This window comes from Pelophylax lessonae (genome assembly GCF_965119305.1).
Source record: "Pelophylax lessonae genome assembly, chromosome: 7".
Lineage (NCBI taxonomy): Eukaryota > Metazoa > Chordata > Amphibia > Anura > Ranidae > Pelophylax > Pelophylax lessonae.
This window is the reverse complement of record NC_138774.1, coordinates 148,127,640-148,148,176: the sequence shown is the minus strand read 5'-3', so window position 1 is coordinate 148,148,176 and position 20,537 is coordinate 148,127,640. Positions and strand designations below refer to the sequence as shown.

At 41.3% G+C, this 20,537-nt stretch overlaps 1 protein-coding gene across 3 annotated transcripts in view; it reads left to right on the top strand.

Moving 5' to 3' along the window:
* KIAA1210 overlaps positions 1 to 18,352 on the top strand; it is a 178,295-nt gene extending 159,943 nt beyond the window's left edge. For all 3 annotated transcript variants that reach the window (XM_082263498.1, XM_082263499.1, XM_082263497.1), the window contains exons 9-13: positions 8,374 to 8,464; positions 9,850 to 11,241; positions 13,785 to 13,885; positions 15,074 to 15,167; positions 18,013 to 18,352. In XM_082263498.1, coding sequence (XP_082119624.1) covers positions 8,374 to 8,464; positions 9,850 to 11,241; positions 13,785 to 13,885; positions 15,074 to 15,167; positions 18,013 to 18,149 — 1,815 coding nt within the window. In that variant the 3' untranslated portion in view covers positions 18,150 to 18,352. The remainder of the gene's footprint in view (positions 1 to 8,373; positions 8,465 to 9,849; positions 11,242 to 13,784; positions 13,886 to 15,073; positions 15,168 to 18,012) is intronic.
* Positions 18,353 to 20,537: the final 2,185 nt, after the last annotated feature.

The window sequence follows — 20,537 nt, the reverse complement described above, 5'->3', positions numbered from 1 at the left end:
CTAACAATCTATTGTATACATGTTTAAAAGATGTAATCTGTGGCATTCTGGGAATCTTATGGGTTTAGTATAAGCTACCTACCAGTCAGAAGCCACGGACATGTAGACTGCCTTCCAAATCAGATCTCCAGCTATTAGCAGGCCTCCCGAACGGCCATGCGGTCCGCCAGGGGCCGATACCGCCAACCACGCCATATCCCCAGGCAGAGACAGTGTTGTGTGCCCTGCAGCACACCGCCATTCAGCAGGCCGCCGCCATTTTTCTTGCAGGATCGCACGAGCCGCCATTTTGGCGTAGCCTCGTGTCTCCAGCATGGGGGCGGCCATGTTTGAGGTGATCCTACACCTCGTGGAGCTTGGGGGAGGCGCCGGAAGGCGTGCAGAGGGGCGGAGCCGCCTCCTTTCTTCCTGGGCAGCCAGCCAAAAGACTTCCTGTTTGTCAAGACAGCGCTGTAAGCTGTTGCAGTTTAACTCTGAGCATCAAGTGGTGAGCCTGGGGGTCTATCTCTCTCTCTCTCTCGATCGATAGGGATCCCTAAGCAGGTAACACTAAGGGGCTTTTTTGTGGCGCCGGGGGTCAGAAAAGAAAAAAAAAAAAAAAAAAGTTTTTTTCTTTACTTTTGAATTATATTATCCAGGAAGCAACTGGAGTTATTATGGACCCTGCCACACATATTCCCCCACCTGTTTCCCTCGAGGGGGCCTCGGGACCCGCCGGTGCACAGAGTATAGAGTCATTTACAGCAATTTTGGAGTCTATGGTGGCTCGGGTGGAGGCGGCCTGTCAGGGACGGGGGTCAAGGAAGCGACCCCCGCCTACCCCTATACCATCTGACACCTCTGACTCAGATTCAGAGATGGTCACGGCAGTTGCAGGTTCCTCTGCAAGGGCTGTTATCCCAGGTAAAGCCCCCTCAGACAGTGAGGAGGACGCTTCTTCTCTTGCTATAATTCAGGAAGAAGCATTGGTGGACGCACTAGTTGTGGCAGTGCAAGAAACCTTAAAACTTGAGGCTTTACCGGCAGAGGCAACTGAAACAGAGAGGCCTTTTGGGACTAATAAGCCCATCAAGACGGCGAAGGCTTTTCCTGTACCTAAATGTTTTGGTAATCAGATTAAAGGAGAATGGGAGCATTCTAAACGTACCTTTACTATTTCCAAGCGTATTGCTAGACGCTATCCGTTTGAGGAATCCATCATTAAGAAATGGACGGTACCACCAGTCGTGGATCCGCCTATTTCCAGGCTGAATAAAGCCACGGTTATTCCAGTGGAGGACACTTCGTCCTTTAAGGATCCGGTGGATCGAAAGATAGAAGCAGAGTCCCGCACTATCTTTTCTCTGATAGGGTCAGCATTTAGACCAGTAATCGTTATTGGTCTAGTTTCCCAGACACTTACGGAATGGGCGAAAATGGTACGCCAAGATCTTAGGGGAAAAGATATTCCCCAGGAGACATCTGATTTGATGGAACAGATCATACAAGGGCTACGGTTTATCTGTGACGCAGCCTTGGACACTACTCCCTTATTAGGGCATGCATCTAAGTTAGCAGTGATCCTCAGACGTGTGCTGTGGTTAAAATGCTGGTCAGCTGACCTAGGTTCCAAAAGACCTTGACCAATCTCCCCTTTCAGGGGAATCGTCTATTTGGAGCCAACCTAGATGAAATCATTAAGGATGCCACTGGGGGCAAGAGCACTTTTTTGCCACAGGCTGCTAAAGCTAAGGGACCTCGCAACAAGCGAGGACCTTTCTTTACCGCCCATAAAGGGCGCCCGGCTGGTACTAGCGGGAAAGGCAAGACTCCTCCAGGAGGGTTCAAGAAGGGGACCAACCCAGCCAAACCCGAAGCAAAGGAGTACACAGCCTGAAGGTGCGCCCCCACCCGGTTTCAGGGTGGGGGGACGTTTTCACCGGTATTCAGGACATTAGATCGAGCATCAACCTCTACTACCGGTGCGATTCTTCCCTTCCAACATTTAAGTACCACAGGAAGCGGTAGTTACCGTTCCCTGAAAAGATCTTTTCCTTTACCTTTTCCTAAGATTAGTCCCGATACCTCACAGGAATCGGATCTGGTTGACCAGATAGGCCAAGTAGCCTCTAGTCGGGTGACTTCGGTCCCTGAGGTTCAACCAGAAAAGATCACCTTTCCTGATAACTATCAGGTATTTGATAAATGTGTGGGAACAGAAAACGACCAGACTTTCTCAGATGGTCGGGGCCAGATAGCTCTAGGGACGCCTGGTTCAGATCCAATCAGCGCCAGTGGTCCTAGAAATTTTAGGCTGGCCTCCTCAAGCCGGCCGGGCCGACTTGGACATGTTAATCGCAGACGTTCCGTGGGAACTTCGTCTCAGGGAGTGTCTGTGGTCTCAAGGACCAATTTACCTTCGTGCTTTACAGTCGCTGGTTTTAATGGCCTGGCCATTGAGACCCAAGTACTGAAGGACAGAGGTTTGTCTACTTCAGTCATTCCTACCCTTATTAAAGCAAGGAAAGCGACTTCCAGCAAAGTCTATTATCACACATGGAAGACTTATATTGCGTGGTGCGAATCTTTAGGATTTCCTCCACGTACCTATTCGGTGACTCGAATATTGGCTTTTTTGCAACAAGGGGTTGAGCAGAAGCTAGCCTTGAGCACCATCAAGGGTCAAGTTTCAGCATTAGCAATCTTCTTTCAGAAGCCTTTAGCTACCAAATCCTTGGTGCGGAATTTCATCCAGGGGGTGCGGCACCTGGCTCCTCCAGTCCGCGCGCCCTTACCGCCCTGGGATCTTAATTTGGTTTTGTCGGTTCTACAGAAAACTCCTTTTGAAAACATCAGGGAGATTCCCTTGCTTACTCTATCCCAGAAGGTGGCCTTCTTGGTGGCTATTACTTCTGCTCGCAGGGTGTCAGAACTGGCTGCATTATCATGCCAGTCACCATACCTAGTGATTCATAGGGATAAGGTAGTACTTCATCCTAAGCCATCTTTTCTTCCCAAGGTGGTTTCAGATTTTCATCTGAATGAAGATATTGTACTACCTTCCTTGTGTCCTCAGCCCAAGCATCATCGGGAACATGCGTTGCATTCCTTAGATGTGGTTCGGGCAATCAGGGTATACCTGAAATCTACGGAATCATTCCGTAAGACGGATTCACTTTTTGTGATCACGGATGGCCCCAGAAAGGGTTTGCCTGCATCTGCCGCGACCATTGCCAAATGGATTAGACAAACGGTGGTACAGGCTTATTCTATTAAGGGTCAGAGTCCTCCGTTCCCTGTTAGGGCGCACTCCACTCGAGCGCTCAGTACTTCCTGGGCCTTTCGCCATCAGGCGTCAGTGGTCCAGGTATGTAAGGCGGCCACCTGGTCGTCGGTACATACCTTTACAAAATTCTATAAAATTGATGTGACGGCATCGGCGGATGCCTCATTTGGCCGCAAGGTTTTGCAGGCCGCAATTTGAGGAGACCGGTGGTCTACCTCGAGGGTTTTTTTCTGTTTGAAAAAAAAAAAAAAAAAAATTTTGTTTTCTCCTTTTTTGTTGAGTCTCATCATAAAGGATGAGCATTGTAAACTTCTAGTTGGCACCGGTTGGGCCTTCTAGATTGGGATTTGATTTCCATTTTCCCACCCCTCAGTTGTGATACTGCTCTGGGACGTCCCGAAGGTGGTGTATCACCGAGGACTACGTCTGTCGATGAGCGCTAGAGAAAAATGGATTTTTGTAAAATCTTACCGTAAAATCCTTTTCTCTTAGCTCATCGACAGACGTAGTCCCCGCCCCTCTGTTTTGGAGTTGGGTTGGGTTAAATTCTCTAAGCACTGCTTTTTCACATAACTGATTTGCTGAGGCAGAGAGAGAGAGGATATACCCTCTGGGACTGCCCCTAGGGTGTGGCCAGAGCTTTTTAATTTCCTGTCTAGTCCTGCTCCTGCGGAGGTAACATAACCCGAAGGTGGTGTATCACCGAGGACTACGTCTGTCGATGAGCTAAGAGAAAAGGATTTTACGGTAAGATTTTACAAAAATCCATTTTTTTTAGGATAGGCCTTACTTTGGGGGGGGGGTTTCCTCCAGGGGCCGTACAAATGTCTGGCTGGCAGCCGTGACCTCATTTAGAGGTCAGCTTGGGGTGACCTAAATCGGAGCAGGATCTGCCGTCACTGATCTGCAAACTTCCAGCGTTGACTTTTTTTTCAGCTCAGATATTATGCAGTGGTGTGGAGATCGCTGCAAAGGAAGTTCATGATAATGGGATGCAAAACTCAAATGTGCTCATTTGTTAACCGGTTGCCGACCGCCGCAAGTACATATACTGCGGCGGTCAGCCCCGGCCAGGCAAAGTGACGTGTATATATACTAGCCTGTCAGTTGCTTGTGAGCCAATAGCGGGCGAGCGCGCGCCCGCCCCGGCTCGTTCCCTGGGAAGTCTGTGCGTGTGACCGGCAGACCCGATGTCAGACCCGATGGCGGATCATAATGCAGAATTCCAGTTATGCCTAAGGCTTTTTCGGTCTGCAGCCTTGTTCATTTAACCGCTTGACCTCCTGAAGATTTACCCCCCCCCCCCCCTTATGACCAGGCTATTTTTTGTGCTACGACTCTGCGTTATTTTAACTGACCATTGCGCTGTCATGCGACACTGTACCCAAATAAAACTTATGTCCCTTTTTTTCCTACAAACAGAGCTTTCTTTTGGTGGTATTTGATCACCTCTACCTTTTTTTTTTTTTTTTTTTTTTTTTTTTTTTTTTTTTTTTTTTTTTTTGCGCTATAAACAAAAAAGACTGACAGCTTTCTGCTATAAAACATATGCAATAAAAAAATGTAAAAAAAAACGAATTCCTTCAGAAATTTAGGCCAATATGTATTCTGTTCCATGATTTTTGTAAAAAAAAAGAAATCCCAATAAGCATATATTGAATGGTTTACACAAAAGTTATAGTGTCTACAAACTATGGAATATTTTTATTTATTCAAATTTTTTTTTTTTTTCTAGTAATGGCGGCGATCAGCGACTTATAGCAGGACTGTGCTTGTTTACATTGGCAGATCGCCATTCTCCCTAAGTACTGAAGCATCGGCGGGTGCCTGTGGACATCAAGTCCATCGTACCCACCAATCAGCTCCTGCTGTGTATAATTACAGTGGAAGTGTGTACTAGTTATGTTATACTGCAGCAGGGCGGCCGCCCTGCGCCAGATATCTATGGTGGACGGTTTGCAAGTGGTTAAAGGATAAGTTCAGCTTTGGGAACAGGTTACATGTTCTACTTGTTAGGGTATTCCTGATCTTACAGTGGCTCTGCAAGTTCCTCATACCAGCGGTCACCTCATTCGTGCACAGACTTCTGTGAATGAATTAACTACATCTACCAGCATCCTTTTGCGGCTGTCAGCTTGTAGTTCTCTGTGGCACTGTGGTAGTTCATTGATTCTACCTGCCAGTGTTGAAACTGCTTGGTCGTACGTTGTACAGGCAGACCGCTCACACCGACAGTCTGCAGGAGACTTGCATAGCAGATTGATGGTGCAATGCTTTCCAGGCTCCTAAAAAAAATAATGGTAAATGCACATTTCTCTAGCGCTCATTGACAGACGTAGTCCTCGGTGATACACCACCTTCGGGTTATGTTGCCTCCACAGGAGCAGGACTAGACAGGAAATTAAAAAGCTCTGGCCACACCCTAGGGGCAGTCCCAGAGGGTATATCCTCTCTCTCTCTCTGCCTCAGCAAATCAGTTATTTTCTGTCTAGTTAGGAGTAAGGACCTAGATACCTTGCTGGGATCTTAGGTCCTGGCAAGATTTTTTTCTTAAAGGATTTTTTAGACAGCTTTTTTTCTCCAGTGTTCCTGTGAGATCTTCAAGAAATTCTAGGCTGGCCTCCTCAAGCCGGCCTGGCCGACTTGGACATGTTAGTCGTAGACGTTCCGTGGGAACTTCGTCTCAGGGAGTGTCTGTGGTCTCAAGGACCAATTTACCATCATGCTTTACAGTCGCTGGGTTTAATGGCCTGGCCATTGAGACCCAAGTACTGAAGGACAGAGGTTTGTCTACTTCAGTCATTCCTACCCTTATTAAAGCAAGGAAAGCGACTTCCAGCAAAGTCTATTATCACACATGGAAGACTTATATTGCGTGGTGCGAATCTTTAGGATTTCCTCCACGTACCTATTCGGTGACTCGAATATTGGCCTTTTTGCAACAAGGGGTTGAGCAGAAGCTAGCCTTGAGCACCATCAAGGGTCAAGTTTCAGCATTAGCAATCTTCTTTCAGAAGCCTTTAGCTACCAAATCCTTGGTGCGGAATTTCATCCAGGGGGTGCGGCACCTGGCTCCTCCAGTCCGCGCGCCCTTACCGCCCTGGGATCTTAATTTGGTTTTGTCGGTTCTACAGAAACCTCCCTTTGAAAACATCAGGGAGATTCCCTTGCTTACTTTATCCCAGAAGGTGGCCTTCTTGGTGGCTATTACTTCTGCTCGCAGGGTGTCAGAACTGGCTGCATTATCATGCCAGTCCCCATACCTAGTGATTCATAGGGATAAAGTAGTACTTCATCCTAAGCCATCTTTTCTTCCTAAGGTGGTTTCAGATTTTCATCTGAATGAAGATATTGTACTACCTTCCTTGTGTCCTCAGCCCAAGCATCATCGGGAACATGCGTTGCATTCCTTAGATGTGGTTCGGGCAATCAGGGTATACCTGAAAGCTACGGAATCTTTCCGTAAGACGGATTCACTTTTTGTGATCACGGATGGCCCCAGAAAGGGTTTGCCTGCATCTGCCGCGACCATTGCCAAATGGATTAGACAAACGGTGGTACAGGCTTATTCTATTAAGGGTCAGAGTCCTCCGTTCCCTGTTAGGGCGCACTCCACTCGAGCGCTCAGTACTTCCTGGGCCTTTCGCCATCAGGCGTCAGTGGTCCAGGTATGTAAGGCGGCCACCTGGTCGTCGGTACATACCTTTACAAAATTCTATAAAATTGATGTGACGGCATCGGCGGATGCCTCATTTGGCCGCAAGGTTTTGCAGGCCGCAATTTGAGGAGACCGGTGGTCTACCTCGAGGGTTTTTTTCTGTTTGAAAAAAAAAAAAAAATTTTTTTTTCTCTTTTTTTGTTGAGTCTCATCATTAAGGATGAGCATTGTAAACTTCTAGTTGGCACCGGTTGGGCCTTCTAGATTGGGATTTGATTTCATTTTCCCACCCCTCAGTTGTGATACTGCTCTGGGACGTCCCGAAGGTGGTGTATCACCGAGGACTACGTCTGTCAATGAGCGCTAGAGAAAAATGGATTTTTGTAAAATCTTACCGTAAAATCCTTTTCTCTTAGCTCATTGACAGACGTAGTCCCCGCCCCTCTGTTTTTTGAGTTGGGTTAAAATCTCTAAAGACTGCTTTTTCACATAACTGATTTGCTGAGGCAGAGAGAGAGAGGATATACCCTCTGGGACTGCCCCTAGGGTGTGGCCAGAGCTTTTTAATTTCCTGTCTAGTCCTGCTCCTGTGGAGGCAACATAACCCGAAGGTGGTGTATCACCGAGGACTACGTCTGTCAATGAGCTAAGAGAAAAGGATTTTACGGTAAGATTTTACAAAAATCCATTTTTTTTACCTGCAAAAAACTTGCATTTATTTTTTTGAAAGGTGAACTTTTAAGATAATTTAAATCGAAGAAAAAAACAAAAATAAGGTAATTTTTAAGGTGCCAAAAATGACCCCAGGGAATGGGACACATGACTTTTTATATTAAAACTGCAAATCTTTTATTTTGTCCAACATAATATAAATATCCATAAAAAACATAGTGGAATAAAAACCAGAAGCCAATTCTCTGCTAACAAATACACACCTCAATAACCAAAAGATTATTAAAGTGACAATTAAATTCCAAATGGTATAAAAAAAGAATTTGCTTGCTTCATGGGAGATTGGATAGTTATGTGGTGCAGAGGGGTGTCCAGAGTTCTCAATGCATTTCACAATTTAGTGCTTTAGACCCTGATACACTGGGAGATAGGTAGTAGTAGTTTTACTCTAGACTTTCTCTATTGTTTAAGAAATGTAGAACTTTTGCAAGGTGTCATGAATGGTGGTTCCATCTACTAAAACAACTTTCCTTTCTTTCTAAAATAAGAATGGGCTTATTCAGTAAGAAAATGCAAGAAACATCAGTTGTTATAGAATAATTACCTATAATGGACAACTGCATATCGGGTTTTTGTAGTCAGATCAGCTACCTATACCTATAACTTGACAGAGGTTCCTTTTTATACTATCGAAATGTTTAATATTTCCCCCTTCAAATTAAAAAAAAAATTTTTTTTCGAGGAGGACATTCTATATTCCTATTATTTTTTTTTTAAGGTTGCATGTGAGCATGAAGTCCTTATTCCTTACACAGGAGAAAGCTCTGCTGAACAAGAAGCACCAAAAGAACAAGCCAAATGTATAGAAGGTAATTGAAGAGATTGTCATCAACTTGCTGCTACAAAACCTATATACAACCTAAAGTATTGTATATTAGTACACTGCTGATAAAGACCTTTTTAGTTTTTTTTTTTTAACACCTTGTACCTTCATGGTTTTATGCAGTATAGTCAAAGGGGGTGACCGTCTGAGGCAATTTAGTGTCTGTTCATCTCTCATACTTTGATTTTATGCCCTTCTGATGTCTCTCTCCTTCAGTGAATGACTGTAGTGCTGCCAAATGATAATTATACAAAAATGAGAGACAGGCAGAGGCTTCGGCAAACTTGATATCACAAGCAACTTCTAGAATTTAAAGAAGAAATGCCCCCCATACATATTTTATATCCCCTCCCTGTTACCTTATTTATAGGATTATCTTAAAAAAGCATATGTACTCGAATCCAGCACTGTCCTGCTGCTATATGCTGCCACACACACTGGGTCCCATAAATATCTTCCCTTTTCGCGTCATTGGGAGCTGGCTCTCACCCAAACTTGCAGCTGACCCTTCACAAGGTACTTGCAAGTCTGCTGCTGTGTCTCTGCTTCTGCAGCCTCCTTCGATCAGTGATGTGGATATCTCAGCAGGAAGCGGAGCAGGAATACATCATTTTCGCCCAGGGAAGAATGGACTGCAATAAAAAGAAATTGGATTTTTAGTGATGGGGGTGATTACAAAGCCAATTTTTGGAGTAAAGATCCATTTTATGGAAATGTATTCCAAAGGGAAGTACATTTTTAAATGTGTAACTGTTTGACCAGTTTCAAGCAATAGACTGTGAGTGATCACTTTCTGCTGGAATGAATGTATTTCATATATATTTTCGGCTTGATACTTCTGTGATGCTAGATTTCATAATTTATTACCTTTCTTCAACTAGTATTCCAGAATGTATTGACATGGTGAATGCCCTCACCTATATTTTTAAGAATTTTTGTTTTTGACAAGGGTTACCTTTTTCCCTTTGCCTGGATGGTCCTTATGATTCAGATTGTAATACTGATCTTATGAGATCAGTGTTGTGCTCTCCAGGGCCATGTAATGACAAGCCAATAGGTCTGTCTATAATGCCTTGGGCCCACAGGAAATAATACTGAAAAACATTCAATGTGGAAGACAACTGGTGCTGGACAAAGTGAGCCTTTGGGGGACAGTACTAGGGAAAAGGTAAGTATTGCAATGAGAGATGCTTTTTAATACCCGGGCTACAAATTGCTAGTTTAAGAATAGTAATCAGGCTTTAGCAAAGTTCATAAAGTAGAATCAAAATAAAAAGTAAGTAAACCTATTCAAATTATTGCTTATCATAGCTGTAAAAGCTCTTTAGTAATTTCTGCCTTGAATGATGCATTTAATTCCTATTAATTTAGACAAGGTAGAAGAGACTGAGACTGACACCATGTCTCTAACTGCACAAGAGGAAGATTCGTTGGTGGAAAAGGCACAGACTTATGGGACCTGTTTTACTGGAAAACAGATGATGTCGCTTCCAGGTGAAACTGAGGAAAGTGATGTGGATTTCCATGCAAGTTGTTTAACTGTGGAAGCTCAGGTGAATGGTAATGAGGAAGATACTGAAATTGAAAGAAAAGGTACAGGAGTGCCACACATCAGCCAGTCTGCCCCTGCTCATGAACTAAATGAGGCCACGGCTCAATTGGAACCTTCTGAAATGGAGGATAATGCAGTAGAAACCATTCACTTAGAGGTTAGTGAAGATGTAGAATGTGATTTACTTGAAGATCCTTTAAAAATCCAAAAGAACACATTCGCATTTGATACAGATGAACTTATATTCAACAACAAAGATCAAGAGCATAATGAGTATGGAAAAGTGTTACCCAATTTAACAGAGCTACATAAAGACATTTCAGAAGTAACTGCAAGTCCTTCGGATACACATATGATCTCAATTCCACAAAAAAATATAATGGAAACCGAATCGGACGCTTCCATCTTAAAGGTTGATGAACATGTTCCTAATGTAGCTTCAGAATGTGTTCTAATATTTGAAAGCACTGATAATGAAAATACTTCAGAAAAATTACAAGAATCCAGTACAAATGCTACAATTGATCAACCTACAATTACTGATACACTGTCAACCGATGAAAAAGTAGAGACTTTAAGTGTTAAGATAATGGAAACCCTTGATGATGATAGTTATAGTAAATGTTCAACCTGTTCTATAAACTTAGGCAGTGGAGCAAATAGCAGTGCCGATATTAAGCACACAAACGAGTACCCTACAAAAACAAAACAAATAATCAAACCAATGGATTCAGATGTTGACAGCAAGCTTAGAACCTCCAACAAGCCAGTTAGGTTTACTGTGGCTCCAGCATGGCAAAGATCACTCTCAGTTGGGGGTAGTGTCAAAGATACCACCTATTCTAAAAAGATGTCTAGCATTTCGAAATCTGAATCATTTGATGGGTCAGAGGATCCTGCGATGGGCATAAGTCAAGAGGACTATGGGAAAGGTGAAAACAAAGACGATTCAAGTGTTGCTTTTGGTGTCAGATTACGAAGGACTTCTTCTTCTAGGAAATACAATGAGGAATATCCCGAAGAGCAATCCAAACTATATCCATCCCCTGTTGAAACTGGGTCAATCATACCAACTCCAACTGTTCAAACACCAACAAAAACAGCACAGCTTCAGTCAGAAACTTCAAAAGCTTCGAAACCATCGCATACTGTGGAAGACAAACCTCGAAAGAAACAAAAGGCAGAAGATCTTTCTTCACACGAAGGCTCAGGTATTTATGAGAGATTTAGGTTATAAGCTAATGTAAAATTGCATGTAAATGTTGTGTAGGTAGTAGTATTTAGAACTGAGCCAAGTTTGTGGTATCGCTGTAAGGGCTGGTTCAAACAACAATTTCTTGGTTCTCAGGTGATTTTCTGCATGCGAGTTTCTGCATGCATGTTTTAGAGATTCTTTTTAATGCGTTTTTTTTTTCCCCTCTTCTTTTTTTTCTTTCTTCATCTGAAATGAGGGCATGTACATTTTTGATAAGTTGCTTTGTTCCAGATGCATTTCATACAGAAAAAATGCCACATGTTCTACATTTGTTGACTGCACTGGAAAGCACTGCATTGGTGTGAACTAGGGCAATTGTAGTCCATGTTAGTTGTATGGTCCATGTTTGTTTTTTTGTTTTTTCCAAATTTTTAATGAAAAGGTTTTTAAACGGTTACAAAATCCACTGTCTATGCATTTTTTAAATCGGAAAAGGTTTTATTAGAAAATAAAACCAGAAACACCGCAGTAGTGCAAGTACAAATTTTCCAAGACCACATCCACAATTACTGTGAGTATCCACAAATTGCATCATGCACGTCATTACATAAAACAGGGATGCAGGCAAATAGAACCAATGTGGCACATTTAATGTTGCCACATTAAATGCGCATGAAAAACATATGGTCTGACATAGGCATTAGTTTAGTCATACATCCAGAAACACTAGATAGGTAAGTCTGACTTACCTATTAATAGTCTACCCAGCACCAATTCCAATGGGCTCAGACCTGGTGTGTCCAGCAATGGGCGTCACTGTCAATGCATTTTTGATGCAGAATAAAAATGCACTGGACTGCATCAGGTTTAAACCAGCTCTTAAAGAAGCAAATCAGAGACTTGTTTTTAATAAACCTTTATTGTTACAAGGTCAGTGTACAAGAACAGACACTTTCTTCATGACATTGAGGCATTTTTGAAGTAGTCTTATCAGCTTATCTCAAAAGGGGTTTTGTTTTCATTTCCATTGTGTAACTAGCAAAAAAAATTTTATGCATATGGACCTCTGACTATGATATATTCCTCTGTAATGTTTGGGCTGTTCTACCGAGCTTTCATTTTCTGAATGCATTTTTTTAGATTGTGTTTTAGAATAAACTGAGAGTTCACAAAGTAAATGCACACTTTTTGTAGACCCATATTCAGAGATGCTTTACAGAAAGGAAATTTGTTGTTTTTTTTGTCAGAACATTTTTGTGTGCCCTTACAATCCTCTGCTGTTTACTTCTGAAATACAGAAAGTCAGCTCACAAATGAGTCACATGACCTCTAAACAAAAGTGAATTTCACTTTATTGGTGTAATGTGCAGCATCAGTGGATGGCAAGTATATTCAATTGGTGTTTCTTGTGCCACATGTGTCCCTCACTGGTATAAATTAAATAATGTTTTTGGCCTCTCTGAGCTAAATGTGAGTTTTGGTTGTTACTCCTATGTTAATTTTAGAAAAACGTTCTAGCACTATAGTACTCAAGTAGCTGTGGTCCTCGGTAGAATTAACACAGTCCCTTTAAACTCTCTATTTGACCCAGTGTTTAATTTGCATTTGACACGCCTAGTATATGTCGGCTAAAATCACAAGTCAGAAATGTTAAGTTGTAAATGCTCCAACGTGCATTTAAAGTAAAACCTTAAAATATGAAGAGATAATTTACATATTGATTTACATAGGTTCCCCAGAAAAGAGTTTAACTATTTCCACTTACTTACAAGAGTAGCAGGTTGTTCAGTGATTAATAGCCCCACAGATAACTGCCATCTAAGTCCTTAGGAACCTCCACAACAAACTAATTTCTAGGGGCAACCTCACCCATCAGCCATTTAATGTCAATATGCACTGATTTCAGAAACCGGTTTAGACATGGAGGGTCATTTACTAAAGGCATATAGGCTGTTCAGTTTTCCCTTTACAAAAGATACCCAATCACTTACAAGAAAAAAGCGCATTTGAAAATGATTGGATGATGGAAGCCAGCAGATCTTCACTTCGCAAGGGAATTTTTCCCAGAGCTTAGTAACTGAGGTGAACAGCCTATGTAAAGTTACTTTTTTTTTTTTTTTTTCTTGAGTAGAGTTAAAACTATTTTTTTTTTTTTTGCAGTCTGTGTCACATTGGGCAGAATTTACATCACTGAGTGGAAGTCCCACCAAGTGATGGGCAACTCCCAGAGTTGTCACCGGTGGCCACCTGAAAATGTTTTTATTTCCGTTGCAATTTGGTAATGGTTTCCAAAGTGACAATGGACACCAGGACAAATAGAGCATGAATCTCTCCAGTGTAGGCACAGACTTCAGTAAAAACCTGTCAGGAGTAATAATCCTTTCATGCTATCAAAAGAAAAAGGTATATAGTTTAATACCGCCCCCAGCTTTCCTGTAAATAACCTGAGGACTGCAAAAACCTAAATATTTATTTAAAGTTTTTTAAACCTTTATTGGATAAGCTGCTCTAGGACACAACAATTCTTATTTTTAACATTTTATAAAATTTCACTCACAGAACCAGCATGGATTACAGTGGCAAAGCTGAAGCAGAAAGGATTTCAGGATCATCCTCTTGCCAGAGAGCAAAGCGCTATGGCTGAAAGTGATAAAAGCGAGGTATGTAGTCTATTGATCTTATCAAGAAATAAATGGCTGGGTAGAATGTCTTTGTATTATCTGTTGTATGGATTTGAAGCCAGATGCTACAGCGATGGAGCAGTTCTTCTGGTGCTGGGATACCACCCCTGCATAACTCTGGGGTGGGTCTGCTTGGTGTTGATGCAAAGGCATTGCATAAAAAAGGGGCTTGGCCTAAAGATTAGGTTATTGTTGAGCCTACTGTAGGGGGTTGGAGGTGCTCACATGCTAAGGGACCACTTTTTTTTAAAGTAAAGCGTTAAAGGTTCTTTTAAGGGATGGTTAAGTGTTTACCGTGCAAACAGGAAAAATATGATTCTGGATATTCATTGTAAAGATGTTAATTTTTTTAAAGTTTTTAATATGGTTTGGCCCTTTTACCATTCTTGAACTAAAACTTGATTTATTTACATTTTCTAGTCCTGAGATTTTTTATCAATTCTGTTTGCCATGCAGATTTTGAATGATCCAAAGATGTAACAAATTTTTTTCAAGTAAAATAGATTTACAGAGTACCAGTTGGCTGTTAAAGGTTATTAATATCTTCAGTTTTGGAAGGATTCTGACTGATTTACTCACCTGTTGGCCACATCTCTCAGAAACCCTAGCAGAGATGCATTGTCCTGATATTCTGGATCTTGCTTTCCAGCATACTTTTATTGAGAATGCATACCAAACTATATGATCTTCTAACTTAAACTATGTTTTGCATCCCAGAGGAACGGCCAGAAGAAAAACCATATGCAGGATGGGATTTTTTTGAGTGTCCTGGTCCGATGTGTAGCATTTGTATGTTACTGTGCTTTGTCATGTGGAATTCAGAGAGTGTAGGTTAACTGAACACATTGACTCTGTTTTGAGAGGAGTTCTTAACACGTACAGGAACAAAATGTGTTCACTTGTTTGAATGGCTAGACTGTATGTCCACAGCCACATGGAAGATCTTCTTGCAAGGGTCTCAAAAACTTATAATTGCTTGATCAGGCATTAACTCATTTGCATTTGCACCTAAAATGAGAAACATGCTTTGGCTAGAGCTTTGCATTGCTTATGAACCACTTTTTTTTTTTTTTTTTTTATTTCCCCCCACATGCTGACAGCGAATATCTAAAACTAAATTAAAAGTAATTGTAAAACCTGCTAAAATGGTGTGTTTACTATTTTTAGGACGGTGGGGAGTCTTCCCAGAAAAGAAGTGCAGCTGCTAGTCTACAAGAACTAGAAGTCAAGGTGACCGAGCCAATATCTACTGAGGATCCAGGTATTTTTCTAACTCCTTTTACGATGTTGGCATGCCTATCAAAGTGTTTTGTCAACCAAAAACAAACAAGAAAATGTTTAGTACAACTCTGCAATACACTTGCATTTCCCCATCCCATGTTTTATTTCTTTAAACATGATGCAGGTACAGAAAAATAATAGTTGATGTGCCAAAAATATAATGAGCTCCGATCTTCTTTTTTGACATGACAATACAGCTTTGAATGCCTAAGCATGTGTTGTCAGCCCTGCCTGCTATTTCTGAAGGACTATTAAGAGCACAGACTTCCCCTCCCATCTCCGTAACCTTTCCTTGTGCACCGAAGCTTATCAGCTCTCAAAGCTCACGAGTTATCATCATTATTATTATACATGATTTATATAGTGCCAACAGTTTGCGTGGCACCTTACAAAATAAAGGCTGCAAGTACAGTTGCAATACAGTTAAATACAATAGAAATCAGGGGGCCCTGCTCGTTGGAGCTTACAAGCTAATAGATAGGGTCAAGTAAAGGTAAAAACTGGCGGATGAACTCATGACAAAAGTAAAAAGACTGTTTATTAATAAACAGGATAGGTTTATCTGAAGAGATGGATTTTGAGAGATCGCCTAAAGGTGGATAAAGTAGGAGTCTGACAGATTGAGGTAAGGAGTTTCAGAGGATGGGGAAGGCACTAGAGAAGTCCTTTAGGCAAGCATGGGAGAAAGTGACAATGGATCTAGAGCGCAGGAGGTATTGTGAGGACTGAAAATAATGGTTTGGTTGGTATTTTGAGACCAGGTTAGGGATGTAGCTGGGGGCAGAAGTGTAGATGCGTTTGTAATTTGTTCGTATTTTACATTTTATTGGGTAAGCGGAAGCCAAAGAAGGGGATAGACAGAGGGGGTGGATGGCACCAATTAGTTGGTAAAGTGGGTGAGTCTGGCAGAAGCATTCATGATTGACTGAAGGGGAGATAAGATAACCTATGTAAAGGTAAGGCCATACGGAGGGAGTTGCAGTAGTTGAGGCGAGCAATAACCAGGGAGTGAATTGAAAGCTTTGTGGTGTCATTTGTTAGGATGGGGCAGGAGTTGTTGCATGATTTGGACAGTGTTTTGATATGGGGCAAAAAGAGTTCAGAGTCCAGGGCTACGCCTGGCACCGTGGTGTTCGGGGACATAGTGATAGTTGTCCCATCAGACTCGACAGGGAAGTCAGGGGAAGGGCCACATGGGAGAGGAAATATTATGAGCTCAGTTTTGAATAGAGAGTTTGAGCAAATGATGTGACGCTCATATTGATATATCTGTTAGTAAATTAGTGATGTGTGAAGAAATGGATGGGGGAAGCTGAGGAGTAGAAAGATAGATTTGGGTGTAGTCAGCATAGAAATGGTATTGGAAGCCATGGGAGGCCATCAGCTGATCCAGAGTTCTGACAAAATCAACAGGTATCTTTTGCACATATAAAAAAGATCTAATAAAAACTCTTCCACTGATATATTTAGCAGACCAAAAGGGAACACTTAAGGTAAGTTTATTGTGAGGGTTTCCATACACTCTAAGAATGAGTCCAATATTCAAATGAGTCATAGAAGCCAACTAAGGGCCTTTGACCTTTCACAAGAAAACTGAAAGTTTAATAAGGAATTAGGGTACTTGTTATGTGGTAGAAAATCTTGCATCATAATACGTGTCCATTTTTCTGCGGTAAAAGCAGCATTATTCTTCAAACCTATGGACTAATTGTGTCACTGTTACTCCTACTGACTAAATAAATGTTAGATCCTGTTTATTTTCTGACTGAAGTCAGTTACTTACAGAAGTCATAGGCAGGGGGACCATAGCTCAGCTTCATAAAATGAAGTAGCCATTTAAATAAATAGACCACTTTATGAGTAAAATAGCATTTGCAGACAAGACAGTATATGACAATGCACTGTCCCTTTTTTTTGCCAAATCCAGTGTAATGTGATTGGTACACTGGTTGGCCTCTGATGGCACCCTTGAAGCCTGCCCAGTATACTCCTATATTTAACTTTTATTTTCCTGTGTTCTGGAAGCTAATAGGAACAAGTGAAGGTAAATGTTATGGGAGTGTATTAGTCAGCTTTCAAGGATGCCAGTAGAGGCCTACAGGTTTACCAATCACAGTCCACAGTAATTTGCAAACAGTCAGAGTGCATTGTAATATTCTAGAACTCCTTGTCTGCATGGGCTGTTTCACTCATAAGTTGAGTGCATTGTTCCGTTAGGTATGGCGGTGTGGTCAGGATATTTGTAGGTAGTTCACCTTTTCATGTTTAATGAATAGGTGAACTTACTCTTTAGGGTTGCTAATTAGATTTAGCAAGACATTTTTTTGCTTACAGAAATTGCATAGCTATGGCTAGTAGTTGTATTCAATTGAAAACTTCTGTAATGTTGGAGACTTTTCCCTACCTATCTAAGTAACCTCTTCAGTTCTGATGTCAGAGCATACCCCAGCATTTATACCTATAGGGCTATAAATGTTGGGGTCAGACCTCTATTAGGTTTTTTGGTATTAATGTCTGTGTCCATATTGGAAGAATTTTCCCTCTACTTGTCCTGATTACCATTGTCAGAGACAGAAAGTTATGGGAAAGCATGAGTTAATGGTCACCAGAGGAAGGGGAGAGAATGGTCCATTCAATGAGAACAAATGTTCTGATAACTGTACAAGATGGGAATTTTCCTTGCTTTTGAGGGGATTTCCTCTAATTTCTTCCTGCATCTTGAAGACAGGAAGTGAAATATAACCACAGGACATGTATGCAGATGCTTAAATTACCATTTGAGAGCGAAAAATTGACTGATGTTAATAAACTTGTTTTTCCTACAGTTATTCAGAATAGCCTACCAGAACCTGGGAAAAATGCACAATCTGCTCCACCACAAAATCCGGATGAGCCACCATGGTTCTCCTTGGCAAAGAAGAAAGCAAAAGCATGGAGTAAGATGCCTCAGATCGTGCAGTAGTATCACATGTGTCCTGTCAGAAATTGTTGTATGTTCCTTGTTTTTGTTTCTGGTTTTACCTGTGAACATGTTTCAGCCAATCCTATCAAAAAATGTTCTTCCTAATTTCTGTACATTGATTTGCAATAAGGAACACTGTTCCTTATTTTATAACATTGTATCTGAATATAGCTGTGCTTTTTGACTTCTAAATGAGCTTTGGCCCTTTTTAGGAAATAGTTTTTTTTTAAAAATGCAAATGTAATTCTGTTTAAATAATAGATTTATGCAGTTGCTGGCTGAGACCATACCCTTATAACTATAAATGTATACATGGAGTGCTCGGCACATATCTCTATGTATAAAGGTCGCCTCTAGCAGAAGGGTCTTGTAGCACTAAAGCCTTACTTCAAAGATGAACTAACTTCACCCCCACACTCCAACCTCCCTCTGATGCACCCTGCCAGGCTTTTCAGTTTCCTTACCTTGCAAAGCCAGCTATACTTGCCTAAATCACTATCCAGGCCCAGCACTGTGACTCCTCTCCACTGATTTCAGCCCTCTTCTGGATCCTGAAGCTGGACAACTAGTAGGAGCGTTGCATGATGGCAGCTTAAAAGGGGCATTTAGATAGGATCATTCTTCCTTTTTTTTTTTTATACAGCAATATGTAGATAAAGGGGTGGAAGGGAGGTTATCTTTATCCCAGTGAGGGGCTTTAACCAATTCATTCTAATAAACTGTTAATAATGGGTCTTCATGTTCTCACACGTTTTTAGCAATTGTTTTGTGCTTTTTTTTTTTTTTTCTTTTTCACACAACACTGTGCGATGGTGTAAAAAATGAATAGTAAAGTGAAGAAAGGAAGTCTACCTTTTATCTACCAAGTCTAACTTCACAGCAAAATCACATGACGATGCTAACACATTATCCAGCATTCTCAACTTCGATGGGGCTCTTTAGCCGGTGCAATTATGAAAACATGACAATAGCCAACACCTATATTTAGGCCTCTTTCATACTATATGATGCCTTAAAGGGTTAGTTCACCTTTTCTTAAAAATGAAAAGGTGAACTAATACTGTACACACTCCCCAACTCCTCTGGGAAGGAAGCCCTGCATAAAGAATAGAACGAAGAGCGGGGATTTCAAATACTGGACTGATGCACCCGCTGCATGGGCAGAATCAGCTCATCATCTCAGGAGGCAAATACAGCTGGCATTAGGGAAGGTGTATGGTGTGTGTTCACCTTTTTTTCATTTTTTCTGAAAAGGTGAACTTACACTTTTTAACGTGTTCATGCAACAAATGATTTTGTAGTGTATATTAACATGTAAAAAAAAAAAGTTATAACCCTTTAAATGCAGTTCACCACAACACACAGCATGTGCATTGTGGTGTGCTGCAGCTCAGGTGCATTTCCTGCTGCTGATTATTATGTTGGGGTGCCTTTCAGAATGAATGGCAACACATTGCAATTTGTGTGTTGTGTGGATAGGCTCTTAATGTTTGACTGTCCCAAAACTACCTGTAGTATATAGAAATCCATTAGGCCACAGGCGAATACAAAGATGTCATGAGGCCCTAAAAAGCTTCGCTTACCACTCCCTTCTGTTTGAAATTGCTAGACAAACAAACAAAATTTAGCAATTTCGGCTAATACAAGATAACCACAAGCAATTGTAGAAAACAAAAACTGCAAAGAGATTTATCAATGGGAATTAACACCTTTAAACAGAAATCTTGCGGTTATTGTCTATTGACATATAAGAAGCCAACAGATGGCTCAGACATCACGGTCTTAAAAAAAACATTTTCGTTTGAACTAAAGCTTTAAAATAGTTAATATTTTATTGAATTTTTTGCTTAAGGTTTATCAAGTATTGTTAAGTTTAATTTTGGAAAAACAAATGAACCTGAACAGGCTTTAAATTGGTAGTCTGTCAACATTTACCAGGGTCTCTGACAGTATTGGTTGCCTGAATGATGGGGGACAACTAGATTTGGAAAATATGATCATAACCGGGATGGAGGTGTGAACATCATTTCTGTCCTTACTCATCTTTTATTGAGTAATGTCAGACTGCAAGGAGTTTTAATAACTTTCATGTATCTAATATAGCACTTAATAGAGCAGATTTTCATTTGACATACCATGTCAATAGTATCTAAAGCATTAGGAGACATTAAATGATTAAATATCTCCCGCTGCTGTATAGCGAATAAGTACTTTTGCTTGCAAAATATGCTTTGTACCATAGTGTAATCACAGGTAAAATATCCTACTCTAGCAAGAACATGGCTTAAAGGGCAGTTTTCAATAGGTGCTAGCAGTGGCTTAGTGCCAAGTGCTTTTGCCCTTATTGGTCCCTAATTCAAATCTTCGTTGCAACATTCTATGGATGGA